The following is a 16,474-nucleotide window of genomic DNA, read 5'->3' as shown; positions in this document are numbered from 1 at the left end:
GAGAGTTTTCCTTTGTTCAGGGTTCATTTCTAAAGCCCAGTTTAAAACACACACACACACACACACACACACACTCTCTCTCTCTCTCTCTCTCTGAATTTAAGAGATACTATGGTGTAGAACAGCAGCTTTTATAGTGTGTGGTCAAAGATTTATAAACTTTTTTAAAACAAAAGGAAAATTAACCCGAATGGTGTTCTGATAACTAGGACAATACTTAATATTCTTATTGTACCAAAATGCAACAAAGCAAAACCAAAGCATCTCTGAATTCGAGACTGGATTGTTTGCTGATTTGAGCAATGAAACAAATAGAGCTTTGTCCTCCCTGGTGTCAATGCGGTTGGGGAGAATTTCAATAGAAAGTATAAAAGGAAGAAGCGGTATGGCAATTCAGTTAATGGGAGCAAAATCCTTCGTCAAACCATACAAAAATCGCAGCTTAAAAAAACAAAACAAAACTGTGAAAACAAAGAAAAATGGCATACTCTTTCCCCAGGTCTCACTGTCAGAAAGGTATTACAATTGTGATATTTGCTGTTGCTAGCAGAGGCAGGCCAGATGCAGAGCTGCTCATCAGTTAAGAATAAACACACACACAAATATCTCAAAAATAAATATTATTAGCTCCATTTTTGCAAGAAGCTCAAGGTAATGATTACTTACAACGTGAAGATTTTGTTCCACTCGGGATTGAGATTTTTGTAGACGGTATGTGTCAGCAGCCTATCATTGTTCAGCTCAACTACACAAAATGGGTCACTTTTACCTACAAGAGATTGAGGGGGAACATTTTTAGTATAAATCACACCCAGAGTTCACGGTGTCATGATCATGGTCACATCGCTTTCCTGAAAATTTTTATGAAAAACGAAAAGTAACGTGCAATTTAAAAAATTTAAACATCAAAATAGCGTTAGAGGAGGGCATTAACAATAGGTATAATTCACAGCAAATTAGAACCTAAAAAAAAGGAGGAGAGAGGAAATTATACAGCTGATATTTCAATTTGTACGTTTTTTTTTTTTACAAAAAGAGAAATAATTATTATGAGAGAAAATAGGATGCATGTCCATCCCTCACTCAGTTTTTCTTCAGTGCTATAAAGATCATTTAAAAGGGTCAACCCCTTCACTTCTATGCATATATTTTCCAACTCCGCCGACACATTATAACTCTTAACAGAAATTTCTTAACAAGTTTATGTTGCAAAAACTGCTATGTTACGGAATGACACCACTGTAAGGTGACTTTAAATTCCCTCCTAAAATATCTCCAGCATCACAAGAAGGTAAATTAGACACTCGGAGGCAGAAAAAATTCTGCCATTTGAAACTTAACCTCAACAGCCAATCTGCATGTTAAACAGCAATATATTTTTTTTTTGTCCACTGAGAGTAAAGAATTCGAAAGTTATCATCTGTTTACAGTGAATCTGTTCTGCCATAATCAAATCTTGTCCATTCAGCAATTATATTTTGTGATACCCTCAATATTTTGTAATGTCATGTCTTGTATTATAAGAACCCCATAAAGTCAGAAGCTCTATGGGGGCAGCATTAATGATATTAGTGCAGCATGTAATTTGTTTGATACCTTATACAAATGACAATGAAATCAATATTTAGACAAAGCTGTCCAGAGGTCATATCTTTTAAACTACAATATTGATTTAGACTACATACGAGGTTAATGTGCATATTATTAACTTTAATGATAAAGAATAATTGTTTTAAATGCATTGTGAGTTGTAGTCACAGTAGTTTACACTTCTACGAAAGCTTAAATATCATTGAAGATTTTCAATTAAATTTTAATAGGAAGGAATCCATTAGCTATCAGCAACAGAGAAGCCACATATTCCCACACAGCAGTGTATTTACTTTCCATATTGCAATTCTTAAAATGAGCCGTACAAACTTTGACTCACCTTTAATCTAATTTATTAGTTATATAATAATAAAAAAAAGGGAGTAAATATATGTGTGTTTGTTCAGGCGTCTCATATACCCCAGGATGCTTGCATAATTTAGCAATATGGTAGTCTTCTCAATTTTTGGTCTTGGGAACAATTTTGAGTAAAGAATAGAGAATTGAAAGTCTTTGGGGTCTGTTGACATTTTTATTTCTGTCTTCAGATCTGCATTATCCACTCCCCCCTTTTTTTTTTTTAACTCATACACACATATACACCATGGACAACAGAACTCATAAAGAACAGTTTGTTCGTTAAAACACAATGCAAAAGGCTTTATTTGCTACATCAAGAATTTTACATTGTCTTCCACAGAATTCAGGTACAAACATGAAAAGTAGATTCAAACAATTTTGAAAACCTTACTTATTCTTCAGGTCCATATTAAGTCTTTTCACCTAGCTTTGTACTGAGTGATATGCATACCATAAGAAAGAGGACACACACCACCACATCAAATAATTTATAAAAGGGTTAGAGAGATAAAACATATCTATCTCTGATGTTCAAAGAGAAAATTAAAGCCATATTTAATAGAAATTCGTGTCAAAAACATCACTATTCTGTCATCACCTTAGATAGAACTTTAGAGTAAGTGATTAGTGTTGGTAACTTTTATTTAAAAGACAAGGGGAACATTCACACTCTTCCTGGGACCTCCTTTTAATTTTTCTCATATATGTGTACATTCATGTAAATCTTAATTTAGTAAAACAAAACAAAAACCAACTATAAAATGATAGCACTTCTGAGCATTTCTGTTTCCTCATTTTCACTTGCTTTAACTTCAATTACTATTGTATTTCAATAGACTTGGTTTTACTTGCCCTCAAGTGATCAGCAATGTGTAACAGACTCAATCAAAACTGTCCCAATTCTTCACTAGCAAAACAAAAGAACAAACTCCAGAGACTAATATCTAGTGGGAAAGCATTTTACTTTATTTTTATTGCCCAGCATGGAGCCCAATACGGGGCTTGAACTCGTGACTGTGAGATCGAGACCGGAGCTGAGATCAAGAGTCGGGCACCTAACCAACTGAGCCACTCACATGCCCTGAAAAAAATTTTACTTAAAACTTCTACCAGCAGAGGATGAAAAACTTTACTTGATTTTTTTCTTCCTATACACAATTGTGTAAGACTTTCAACCACATGGAAAGTCTCTTAAATCACCAGTTTCTTTATTATTCTATCTATATTTGCTGACAAAAAATCTGGAGTCTTAAAGAAATGAAGACACTGAAGCCCTAGAGACAATGCCACACCCATCAAAAATAGTGTGAGCACCTTCTGAGACCAATTCTCAGTCATTTTGCTACATTAAATTCCAGGGGCATTCCATCATTAGCAAAAATATTCTCTTACATGTACCTGCTTTTAACTTGAAATGGGTAAGCAAGGTAATTTTTAAGAGATCATATTCGACTCTGTACCAAATGTAATGTTACTTAGCATTTTAAAAGAAAGAGAGACTTTTACTTAGACCAAACTACCATTTAACATAGTTATAATAAAATATATTTAAATGTGGGGTGCCTGGGTGGCTCAGTCGGTGAAGTGTTAACTCTTGACTCTTGATTTCAGCTTAGGTCATGATCTCGGGGTCCTGAGATTGAGCTCTGCCTTGGGCTCTGCACTTGGCGTGGAATCTCCTTGAGATTTTCTCTCTCCCTCTCCCTCTCTCTTTGTCCCTCCCTGCACTCTCTAATCTAAATCTAAACATAATATCTATATGTATATGTGTGTGTGTGTGTGTGTGTGTGTGTGCGTGTGTGTATGTGTGTGTGTGTATTTAAATATAAGGTACCAGGCAAGACCTTTCCCAATAACTGTGTCATAGTAGGTAGTAGGGCACACACATGGGAAGAGTTGGCTAATGTTTTGACCACAGACTCATTCACTCAACAAGTAATTATTACTTACCATGTACCAGACAGTGTTCTATGTGTTGAGGAGACAGAAGTACATAAAACAACAATAATGAAAAGCCTGGCCTCATGCTGTTTACCTTGTGGAAAAAGACAAGGAATACACACATTTTATGGTATTTTAGAAGATGATAAGTACTATAGAGAAAAATATAGGAATGGCGATGAGGAGTGCTGCTATGTTTGTGCAATTTTTATTTATTTATTTATTTTCTTTTTAAAGATTTTTTTTTATTTATTTGACAGAGAGAGATCACAAGTAGGCAGAGAGGCGGGCAGAGAGAGAGAGGAGGAAGCAGGCTCCCCGCCGAGCAGAGAGCCCGATGCGGGACTCAATCCCGGGAACTCGAGATCATGACCTGAGCTGAAGGAAGCGGCTTAACCCACTGAGCCAACCAGGTGCCCTGTTTGTGCAATTTTTAAAAGAAATGTCAGAGAAGGTCTCACTGAAGAAGTGCTATATGGGCAAAGACATAAAAAAAGACATGGGAACGAGCTCTGGGCTACCTAGAACAACAAGTCATGGAAAAGTCAGAGAAATGACCGTGCCTGATATGTCTGGGAATATCCAAGAAGCCAGATCGACTGAAGGAATGAATTGGGGCAAGGGGAAGAGTATTGGGTGAGGTATGGGGTGGGTGGCAGGTCTCTGTAGGATTGGCTTTCTCTCCAAGTGCTAGGAGAAGCTTTGGGGCTGAGGTGTGACATGACCTGAGGGCTGCTATTTGGAGAATAAGGTGGAGAGAAGCCATTGGAGAAGGCAGAGTGGGAAGAATTAGGAGGATATCACGACAATCCAGGTGATGGAAAGTGCTTAGATTCTGAATATACTCTGAAGGTAGAACCAACAGGGTTTGAAGATGCCAATAGTGAATGATCTCTTATGCCTGATACTGTTATTTGCTAATAGAAAAACAATTTTTTGAGCTTCACCGAGTCATTCTTTCCCCCCCCCACCCGAGGACAAGAAACATTCAAGCTTTCTCTAGAATCTGACAAAGAGGAAAATTTACGTCAGGAGAGAGCAGCCAATTTTGTATTTAATTTCTATTCATCTTTTCCTTCTAAAAAGTTATGTTTTTACAGTTATCGGGAATGGATGCCGACATCAGGTCTTTACCCACTATGTTATTTTCGACTCATTTAGGAAGTATCCCTTCTGCCACTCCACGATTCAAGCGTAATTAAAAATTAACAGCAATTTCAACCAAAATAGTAGTAAATGTACAATATCAAATTCTATAAACTTACCACTAAAAAGCATTCACCATCGTTTTATTTTAAAGAAGTGGCTACACATAGTTAATGTGCTTATCTGGCTTGCTAAATGATGCTTTAAATGACTGGCTTTTCAGTTCCTACATTTTGCAGCCTTGATTACGTGCCACTTAAACAACCAAAAACAATCACAGAAATACCAGGGAGGGGCCTAACCATTAATTACCTCCTTAATTATTCCTTCCTTTCATCCTTTTATCATTCTAGTTAGACCCATGATATGCTGCTATGCTTTCCGAGAGGGTATCTGAGGAGTGGGACTGACGACTGGATGCAGTGTTGATGTCTACCAAGTACTCCGTGTTCTGCAAAGCTCTAGAGTGAGGCAAAGCTGCTCCCGGTGATGATTTTACTCGATACTGCATGGGCAGAAGTGCAAGGAATTAAGGCAGCACCCCACGTTTCTGATACTACTTGGCTCTTTAAAGAGCCTAAATGTATGGGAACAGATTATATAATCTCTCGTCTCCCTCTTAGTCATTCTTGTCCTAAGACCAAAGCTGACCTGTGGGTACCAACTGGCTTTCCCTTAACTTTCACCGTTTGGGCTAAGAGGTGCCTAGCCCTCTCTCTTGTGGTGCAGGAAAATGATTTGGGTTTGGATACGAGATAGAATTTGCAACGGTGCTTGGGGTGCTTGGTAAGGATCAGAGCAGCGACGCTGATTGCGGTAACTGCCATGACAGCTAAAGGAGTCTCAGCCTTGCTTGAGAACATTGCCATTTTCCATGTTGACCATTTTCTAGAAAGAAATATGAATACTTCTGAAGCGTTCATGATTTATGGAATGCCTGCTCCTCTCACCCTGGAATTATAAGTGTGATTAAGACATAGTGCAGCACTAAAGGCACACACAGTGTAGTGGGCACGATAAGCATGTAAATACAATTATAACGCAGGACTGCAAGTGCCGTAGTCAAGGGTGCGACGGGAACAATGAGAACGACGCACATCATTCTCTCGCTCTAGAACAAGAAGGGAAAATGAGGCGAAGACTTTTCCTCAGTGGAGGAGGGGACCCTGGCGATCTATGGGGATTACACATCTCTTTCGCCAACAGTTTTAGAGGAGAAGGACGATTATCTAAAAAGAAGATGTTACAATTTATCATAAGAAATATTTAGCTTAGGGGCGCCTGGGTGGCTCAGTGGGTTAAGCCTCTGCCTTCGGCTCAGGTCATGATCTCAGGGTCCTGGGATCGAGCCCCACATCGGGCTCTCTGCTCAGCAGGGGGCCTGCTTCCTCCTCTCTCTCTCTCTGCCTGCCTCTCTGCCTGCTTGTGATCTCTCTCTCTCTCTCTGTGTCAAATGAATAATGAATAAAATCTTTTTAAAAAAAGAAATATTTAGCTTAAATTTGTTTCTTTATCCTTTTCATAGGGACTCTATAACACAGCATCTTGGATATACCTTATGGAGTGATGATGAAATAGATACTTTAAAATATGAGGACAGGACTAATGCTCATTTATCCATAATCTAGTTAAATACTAGGGGCTATTTATTCTCCCTATGGGTTTTTATAGGGGAAAAATTCTCTCACGGGCTTTAAAATTAGAGATTCTTCTATCTGAACTTAAAAGTAAATCTATAATAAGTTTTAAAGCATATACTCTAACACCTAAATTCTTGTGGCGAAAAGCCATTCCAGTAAAAACAGAGGTCAGAATCATCTCCGATGGACATCTTTGCTGGGCGTCTTCAAAGCAGCACTGAGGAATGAATGGGATACGCTGACTGGCTAATTCTCTCTCACTCTTAGCCCTTGCTCTTTGAGGTCACAACACTGACACATTTATAAAGAACTGTAGGAAAGTCTGCACCACCCCTGCTTGCTTGTTACCTGTTATGTGGGCAAGTGGACAGCTTCAGTTTGTGCAAACTACTGGTTTGAGCATTAAAGTCACTCAAAAGATACTGAATGATATTCTTGCTCCCGGAATAGAAAGTTAATCCTGATCCATCAGTGGTGGGCTTTGTCCGGGGTCATTTCGCTGCTGACAAGCAGCACACTTTGCTGGATGAGATGTGTTATAGAAATGTGTGGGCAGGGGGATACCCAGTGACCACCTCTTTGTTGTCCTGTCTCTGAAAACACAGAGGCTTTCAAAAGCATGGAAAGCAATTCATATCCATCGGGGCCTTTTATTTAGGGCCTACCTTGCACAAATTAAGCCCCTTGGTTTAATTTCCTCAGGTGTCACAGTTTGAAATGGCCATACTTTAATCTTTTTTTTTTTTTTAATTATAATCGAGATTGCCATCTGTCCTTTCCACAAACTGGAATTTCAATCATAACATACAACAATGTTGTACGTAGATGAGGGAATTCCACAGGGTCCACCAAAACAAAAAGCCACGGACGTTGGCTATATCTTCCGATCCTTCCCTTATCACTAGAGATGGGGTTTGCCCTTTGCTTTTTTCATCAACTGACCTAAACATATTTTAAACATCTGACTGGTACAAACACATTAACTGACACTCCTCACTAGTTTCCCACTGGATCTGATTCTGGGACTGAGTAATAATAACTGGGGTTTCCTCTTCCCCCTCAATCATGTGTTAGGATACCTTGTGGCAGGAAAATCAACCCCCTAGAGTTGTGGCTCTCAGCCCATTAGACCCAATACAGCCTTTCTCATATTGAAGATTTTGTAATGCCTTCCTGTTTTGAAATAAAACTGAGTCAATCATGACTTTGGAATTTCATATAATGTCTTCATGCCATAATAAAGGAGAACTACATCAAAAGTTGCTTACAATAAAATCATATGTTCATTTATTCAACAAATTATTTATTTTTTTTAAAGATTTTATTTATTTATTTGACAGAGAGAGATCACAAGTAGGCAGAGAGGCAGGCAGACAGAGAGAGGAGGAAGCAGGCTCCCTGCTGAGCAGAGAGCCCGATGCGGGACTCGATCCCAGGACCCTAAGACCATGACCGGAGCCGAAGGCAGCGGCTTAACCCACTGAGCTACCCAGGCGCCCCTATTCAACAAATTATTTATGGAGTGCTGCTCTATGCCAGACTATGTAAACAAAAAAGGAAAGGTCCGTGCTCTCTTAGATTCTATTTGTAGTGGGGAGGGAGAAAAAAGGGGACTAAATGTTGAACACAATTATATTGTATGTTGGGGACTGATATGTGTTAACAAAAACTAGAGAAAAATAGTGCAGGATAAGGGGTTTGAAGAATGTGGGGGAGAGGCATCGTTTATAAATGTAATTAGAGTGGTTGGAGTACAGGCCTCATTGAGAAGGCGAGATGTGAGCAAATACCCGAAGGAAGTGAAGGAATAGACAAATGGATATCTGGAAAATATCCCAGGCATCGGCTCAGGTCGCGATCCCAGGGTCCTGGGATTGAGCGCTGCATCAGGCTCCCTGGTCAGCAGGAAGCCTGCTCCCTCTCTCCCTGTGTCTCTCTGTGTCATATAAATAAATAAATCTTTAAAAAAAGAAAAAAAGTATCCCAGGCAGAGGGGAGAGCTAGAGCAAAGGCCTGGTGTGCTCAGGGACCCTGCTAGTGTAGGGCACAGTGGGCATAGGGAACAATGGTGGAACATCAGAGAAGCAATGGGGAAACTTACATGGCTTGTGGAGGCAATCTTAAGGTCTTTGGAGTTTACCATGTAAAATGGCAGCCATTTGCAGGCTCGAGTAAATAATACGTATTTCAGAATGCAGTCTAGGCTCAGAGAATCCATGAAATAGATTTAAAACCGCTATCTATGTCTATGTTTAATCCTGCAGGACGTGGGACAATTTTCACTATTTAAGATTGTCTAATACTTTGCAGACATTTAGCATCCTCGTTCCACTCCCACCAAATTCCAATAGCATTCCCCCCAAACAGTGTGGCAACTAAATTCTTCCACAAAACTTTAAAAATGCTCATGAGGGCAATACTGCCTTTTCCAAATGAAGATCATGGCCCTACAGCAACAGTTCTTAAACATTTTCATCTTTAGGAACTCTTAAAAATTGTTGAGGACGAGCGCCTGGGTGGGTTAAGTGTGTTAAGCCTCTGCCTTCGGCTCAGGTCATGATCCCAGGGTCCTGGGATCAAGCCCCGCATCGGGCTCTGTGCTCAGCAGGGAGCCTGCTTTCCCCTCTGTCTCTGCCTGTCTCTCTGCCCACTTGTGATCTCTGTCAAATAAATAAATAAAATACTAAAAAATTTTTTTGAGGACATCAAAAAGCTTTCGTCTATATAAATTATATCTATCTGTTTACCATTTTATTAATTAAAAATGAGAGCATGTAAAACCTTCATTCATTTGAAAATGACATAATAAATCCATGACATGATAACATCAGAGCCATCCAATATATAGCCTTTGAAAATTTTCATTGTACATTCATGAAAGAACAAGAGTGAGAAAAGAAAATAATGTCCTAGGATTATTATGAAAATAGCTTTGACTTTAAAAGATCCTTGAAAGGTTTTTGGGGATCCCTGGAAGCTCCTGGGCCACACTTCAAGAACCGCAACTAAGAGTAATGGGAATGAAGCACAATGTAAATATGAATTTATTTCCCTTGGGACGAGATGCAAAAGAATATTTATAGTATTGTGTGTAACAAGATGCATTCTTAAGTCCTAAAATTGAACCATCTTGGTATCTGCTGCAAAGCTTGAAATTTATGAGAGAAGAGCAAGAAATAAAATGAAACAGGTAAGAAACTGGAAAAGAAAGAAAAGGGAAACTATGGAATCTATGAAATGAGAAGAAGCTATGAAAAATTTATGTCCAAGCTTTTAAGCGTTTAGATAAATTATGGTAAAAACATTTAAGGATTTTATTTCAGCTAATATTTAATATGAGAACTATATGCAAGCAACTTAATTATAAGATTGGAAGCACAAAAGTAATTTGTCCGAAATAGAAGTATAAATATTTATTCTAAACTCCTCTGTTTTTGAGAGTTCTCATAGATACTTTGGGACCTACAGTAAATATATATTCAATTAGACTTCCCACAGAAAAGCATGAGGTTTCAGATAACCTTCTTTATAAGTAAATTAATTAGCTGGAGAGATCCTTTGCAGTAGAATAAAATTCTTTAGATTGAAAATATTAAGTACTCTATTAGGTGATTAAACCTTTCTTTAAAAAATATTTTTAGGCAATAAAACTGAAAATTGTCATCTGTCAAGCCTTTGTCTTTAAAATACCTTTGTCTTTTTATCTCTCTTCTACAAAATATCTACTCATTCAAGAGTCTTTAATTCATCTTGCCACCTACTGGGGGATCTCTAATTCTGAGGGTTGGGAGAAAAGTCCAGAGGCCAAGTTCAAAAGCTGATCTAGGGCTCAACTCCTCTCTGCTACCAGGTAGTCTCACAGGCTCTGGTTTAAACCAACAGGGCCAGCGATGGGGAAATTGCCACCTCTACGGGTCTAGTCTGATATGTTTTTTGGCAATTATAATTTTGGGGAAGTGCTTCTTTACACAGCACATAAAATTATGTCTCTGTAACTTGTACCGATTTAAGGATTTGCCCTCTGTAGCCATTTTTAAACTTTAAATGAATTAATGGGTGAAAAGTGAGGGCATAGCACCTGTCACTTAGATTACCTGATTAATGTTCATGACCTGCCTTCCTGAGCTGGGTAATGTAGATGGCTTGCTGAGCATGTATTCTAACTTCTGGCATCTCTTCCTGAACTAGAGAGACTGCAAAGGCCAAGGTCACATCTTTAGACTCTCTTGCAGCTAGGGTGGGAGATGTGAATTTGGTTGCACCAACCAGGTGCACTTGCCTAAGATTTGATATTAGTTCCCCGAGAGCCTGTGCAGCCCATTTTGCTGGGGCAGACTGCAAACAGGAGTAGTGTAAGTAGTTCTCACCGTGTCTTCTCAACATGCTAATGCGGCCAGTTGTTTCATTAACCTCTCCACATCTCAGTTTTCTAATTTGCAAAGTGGGTAGAACAACAGTAACTAATTAGGTTGTGGTGAGATTTGTGATAATCCTCGTTCTAAGCTCAGGGTAGTGTCTGACATGTGATAAGGTCTCAATAAATGCTGCTGCCACCACTGTTACTAGTATTAGTATTGTTTTTCATGGGTTATTCTCAACTGACTTGATTTTAAAACATCAGATAACCTAATTGAGAATAAATTCTGCTTTGTCAATGTCCTTGTTTAAAGAATCTCTTCCAACACTGAATTCATACCCCCGTGTGGTCGATGCGTCCAGAAGCGAGTGTCATTCTCAATAATTACCCTTTATAATTTGTATACTGCAAAACAACAGAACATAGTTGACATGTGCATAATTCATTTTCACAGAGCTTAAACTCAATTCAAACCCTAAACTTTTTTCTGTATTTCCTACTCTAAAGCAAGACACTACTGTTTTGTATCCTGGTAAGGCTTTTTATGTACAATGCCCACCTTGTTGAACTAACCCTATTATTTCAGTCTGAACTAAGTTTATTACACACATATATGGATATGTATATATATTATGTATAAATACTGCGATAATATATAAATATTTAAAAATGTAAATATATACTATATACCTATAGTATACACGTATATGTAAGGCTTTTTTATGTACACTCTCCAATGCCCACCTTGTTGAACTAACCCTATTATTTCAGTCTGAACTAAGTTTATTACACACATATATGGATATGTATATATATTATGTATAAATACTATAATAAAATATACATATTTAAAAGTGTGAATATATACTATATACATATAGTATACACGTATATGTAATATGTACATATAGTGTATAGTTAAGGATCCCATATAGTTAATATGCACATATAGTGTATAGTTAATGATACACATATAGCGTATCGTTAATGATCCCTATTAGCAAGTTTGATAAGATAAGGAAGCCATCCATTATTTCCTCTGAGTCACTAGGAAATAGGTTGACCAGGTTAGACCAAGTACAGAGCCCTATATTCCTCCATGTGGCATTACCGTTGACATCAATCCTTTACAACAATCACTCTTCGGGTTTATTCACGCAGTCATTTAGGCACCTAAGTTTACTGTCATATAACCTGAGTATTCCTGTGGTAAGGTTTTTTTTTTTTTCCCCCAGAAGTCAGATTAAATCCAGATCCTCTCTGTTTACACCCATTCCCTAATCCACCGTTCTAGGAAATGTATTGCTTATTGATACAATGATATCAGAACAAACAATAAAGAACATTTTAATTTTAAACAATACAATTCTAGCATCGGAAAGCATTTCTTCAAGCACTGAGTAGAATCAGGGAGTTAGCCCTCCAAGCCAGATCAGCAAACCTCTATTTCTTTACTTAAAGGCTCATTTTGTAATCTTACTTGCACAGAACTCAGTTAATTACTTTATAGTATTTCTCTTTCCCCACGTCCAGTTGATAGTGGGACCACTACTTTCTCAGCCCATAGTCCTTCACCTCTAGAGCATATCAAACCCCATTATTAATCTCTCCTGTCATCCCACCTAGTCTTCCAAAGCAGTACCTTCCAATCACGTGACCTGCACATGAATCACACATGAGTCCTGTCATTCCATCTAAAACACTAGCTCAGTGTTTTAGACTCAGCCTCACTAGCCCTTGAGTTAAATTATCATTTTAATTCCTCTTTTCACAAATATCTCATATCATCTGTTTGGTTTTAGAACAACACTTTTGTATTTCTAAAATTTTAGAATAGGATTTAGTTTTGTCAAGATGCAAGTAGTAAAAGGAGACCACTTTTATTTCTGTGTGAACTATGATGACATAAAAGAATGAAGAACAGAAAAATAAAAAAAATAAAAATGAGGAGCAACGACTTGCTTTCTGTCCTTGTGATAGCTTCATTTGTTTAGTCTCATTCTTAAGGAAGGTATTTATATAGTGTTAAGACATTTAACATGCATGCGTAAAGGTTGTTTTCTAAACTAGGCATGTTACAATGATAAGACTGTCAGCTGTTAGTCATTTTTTTTAAAAAGATATTTTAAATTTTATTGATTTGACAGAGATCACAAGTAGGCAGGGAGGCAGGCAGAGAAAGAGGGGGAAGCAGGCTCCCTGCTGAGCAGAGAGCCCGATGTGGGGCTCGATCCCAAGACCCTGAGATCATGACCTGAGCCAAAGGAGGCTTTAATCCACTGAGCCTTCCAGGTGCCCCAGCTGTTGGGTATTTTTAGTGCTTTATAAATTGGATGAAATTTCTTCTCAAACTATACTATTTTTGATAAAGAGCAAATAAGGACATCCATTTATACAATGGAAATAAAGCACGCTTTGCTTGGGAAATTGTGAATACATTTTGTGTAAAACGGAGGTATTTTTGTGTCGAGCAATATAATTTTAAGGTTTAATGATAGCAAAGGTTAAAAAAATTAGGAGTGACATCTATGCCTAACCCTCTTTTATTTGGTAAATAATTTTAACTCTGATAATTCAGAAATATGAAGGATTTGCACCATATTTTATATATAATATGGTCAGTGGAACTATATAGAGTTTAAAGGATATATATTTTGTCATCTTTCAACATAGGTTTTAAATAATGATCATAAAATCTAAGGCTGCATTTATCAGATATCATGAATGTTCTTGAATATGATGACGTAATTAAAGCCACATGCTTTAAAAATTCAGACTGCTACAGTTCTATAAAAGAAGCAACGTACCCACTTTTTCCAGTAGAGCTCTTTCTTGTACTCTGAGGCCCACTCAAGCAACAACTGCATACATCTTATGCAGTTTGTTTGGGTAACCTACAAAAAGTTAGTTTTTTTAAAGGACGATATCTTATCTATGTTATATATATGTGTGCTCGGCATTTCTCCAACTATATATAAAACTTTGAAAGAATAGACTCGCCTTTTTTCTGTACAACCACCCTTTCATTTTCTTTCTCTGAGTAGACCCATAATGTTCAGGGAAAATACCAAGAATAATAAATCCAAATCTCTGTATAAAATATACCTTCATGACATACTCAAGCTGGAAATCACAGGAACCAATAAAAATGCAGGCAGCCTACTGATAATGAGGTCAGAAATACAAATAAATTTACTTTTAATGAAGACTGGAAGCACAGTAATCAAAGTGTTAAAATTCATTTCATGCATATCTCATTTGCTTCTTAGCTGATATTTACCACGCAATTCTGTGAGAAAGTAGAGGCCTAAGATGCTCCAGATAAATGGCTCAATTAATTGTACAGAGGTAGACCTCTTTGAGCTGAGCCAGAGCTGTGAGCTCTTTATTAAAAGGACTATTCTGTAGCCCATAACCTTGTTCCTTGACTCCTCTCTGGTTTCCAATTTAAAGAAGTCCCCATGCGGCCTGCTCTAAAGGGCTTTGTCTCCCTGTCATTGTTAAGAGAGCTGAGGCATCCTGGAAGTGTGAAATCAGACCTCATGAGTTGAACGGTTCCCCAGGGAACGCCGGACTGTGCAGAAGGTCAAAGTCATGGGCCGGACCGTCTAAAAGTGTCTGATCGCCGGTCTGTGACACAGCAAGGTTGGGGGGGGTGGCGGGCGGCGCTAGACTGAAGAGGACTGAAATTGAACACATCTTAATTAAAGCCCACAGACAGCAAAACAAAATGTTTTCTAGGCAGCCTGTCAAATGGGGCTTAAATTTAGCTCTGCTAATGAATCTGAGCTGCTAACTGTTATTTCTTAAGATAATAAGACTCTCTCGGAAGCTGATAAAAAAAACTGTAGCATGTCTTTTTCTGCTGTTTTGTTACTTAAATATTTTCCAACAATGAAGACAGTTTTCCTAAAGAAAAACATGGGAAAAGTCTATGCAAATAAAGGGGTAGTAAACATCTCCCTTAATAACTAGTAGGTTTCCAGACTATGGGGCTGGTGAGTCATGGGTCTTTAGGCGTAGCCTTGTTTTAGAAAAAGATACGCTCATTTAATGGGACTGTTTCAGTGACAGAGTATGTTAATTGTAAAATTCTCTCCCTCTTCCTTTTTTCTCTCCCTCGCCCTCTATTGTTTCCTGAAAGAGATGGTGCATTAATTTGAGAGATCAATTCACCTGGGGTGGAGAAGTTTTATATTAGTGTTCCTTTTAATACAGTGAAAAGGTAGGGCATCTTTTGAAAGGCTTTCACAGTTCTCCCATATCACCATTTCTGAACCCGAGTGGCTGTATCCCGGGGGAGGCTGTGACCTCTTCCTCGGGAACTCAAAAAAACAACCCAGGGGAAAATGCAGGGGAGGGGCTGAAGAGAAGAACCCTTTTCTCTTTCTTCTCTTAGAACTTGAAAGAACCAATAGGCCAGGTTTAATACTCAGTGAAGAAAGCCTCACTCGGTATAGAAGACTTTAAATGTCCCGTAGAAAGCAGAAATAAGGTCCCATCCAAGGAAGACGATAATTAGAAGCCAGAAAAGACAAATTCCAACATGAACTGTTTCCTACCACCTTCAAAAAATATATATTTTTTCCCCACCAGTGGTCTTTCCCTCCTCACAAACTGTCCAGTTTTCAGGAATACTTGATTTAGCGGTAGAGAGAAATTTTCCCCAGTGAACGCAGAGCCAGACAGTCTCTAGGCTTTGCTTTGATGGTACAGAGAGACATTCACCTTTTCACTGCTTAGTTGAAAGGTAAGTAAGTTGTACTGCGAAGTATTTTTCACTTAATCAAACTTTTTTTTTTTCCTCACGAAGACTTTAGCTGATCATCTTTGAAAACCAGAGTGCCACTTTCTCAGGCTGTGAAAGGCTGCCCACAATTTGACTGAAATTTCAATCCACTCTTGTGCCTTGCTCAATGCATGTGTATGTGTGGGAGTTGTAAATTGAGGCCTTAACCACCAGAGTTAATCTCTTTTTTAAATCTGTATTAACCTTAATGATTTGAAGTGCACTGTCCAACACTGGGCTATTGAGACCGAAGAAAAAACTACCCTCGACTATCAACAGTTTATTAGGAGCTTAACTGAAGTGACCTACTGTAGTAGTGTTCAGCTGAACAAGGCTATAGGCTTTTTGTGGAAAGGGAAAGAATTGAGGGTTTCATTAAAAAGTAATTTGTGCTTTGTACTCACTCATTCAAAGAGAGTCTCAATTGCTCTTTATTCACACAGAGTTAATACAGTATCACAATGTTTCTCAATGAATGTGTTGTAACAAAAGAAAAATTTTACATTTTGAAAGGAAAAAATTCTTTGTAACTGCAGTAAGATTGATGGCTACTTAAAAGATTATAGAATCTCTTGTTCCTGGGCTCATGTTAAATGATGGAATGCTGTAATTTAAAAATTTTTGCTTAAACTATGGAAGTTTGACTTTGTG

The 16,474-nt window shown here is 38.1% G+C and overlaps 1 protein-coding gene across 11 annotated transcripts in view; it reads right to left on the bottom strand.

The window, feature by feature from the left end:
• MCTP1 (multiple C2 and transmembrane domain containing 1) overlaps positions 1-16,474 on the bottom strand; it is a 526,997-nt gene that overhangs the window by 159,646 nt on the left and 350,877 nt on the right. For all 11 annotated transcript variants that reach the window (XR_006605000.1, XM_045074455.1, XM_013044488.2 and 8 more), the window contains one exon: positions 667-769. Coding sequence is in view for 10 of the 11 variants with exons in the window: in XM_045074455.1 (XP_044930390.1) it covers positions 667-769 (103 nt within the window). In the remaining variant the exon portion in view is untranslated. The remainder of the gene's footprint in view (positions 1-666; positions 770-16,474) is intronic.

This window comes from Mustela putorius, unplaced genomic scaffold (genome assembly GCF_011764305.1).
Source record: "Mustela putorius furo isolate JIRA1106 unplaced genomic scaffold, ASM1176430v1.1 tig00537350_pilon_pilon_pilon, whole genome shotgun sequence".
Lineage (NCBI taxonomy): Eukaryota > Metazoa > Chordata > Mammalia > Carnivora > Mustelidae > Mustela > Mustela putorius.
Note: the sequence above shows the minus strand (reverse complement) of the source record. Positions and strands in the feature narration are given on the sequence as shown.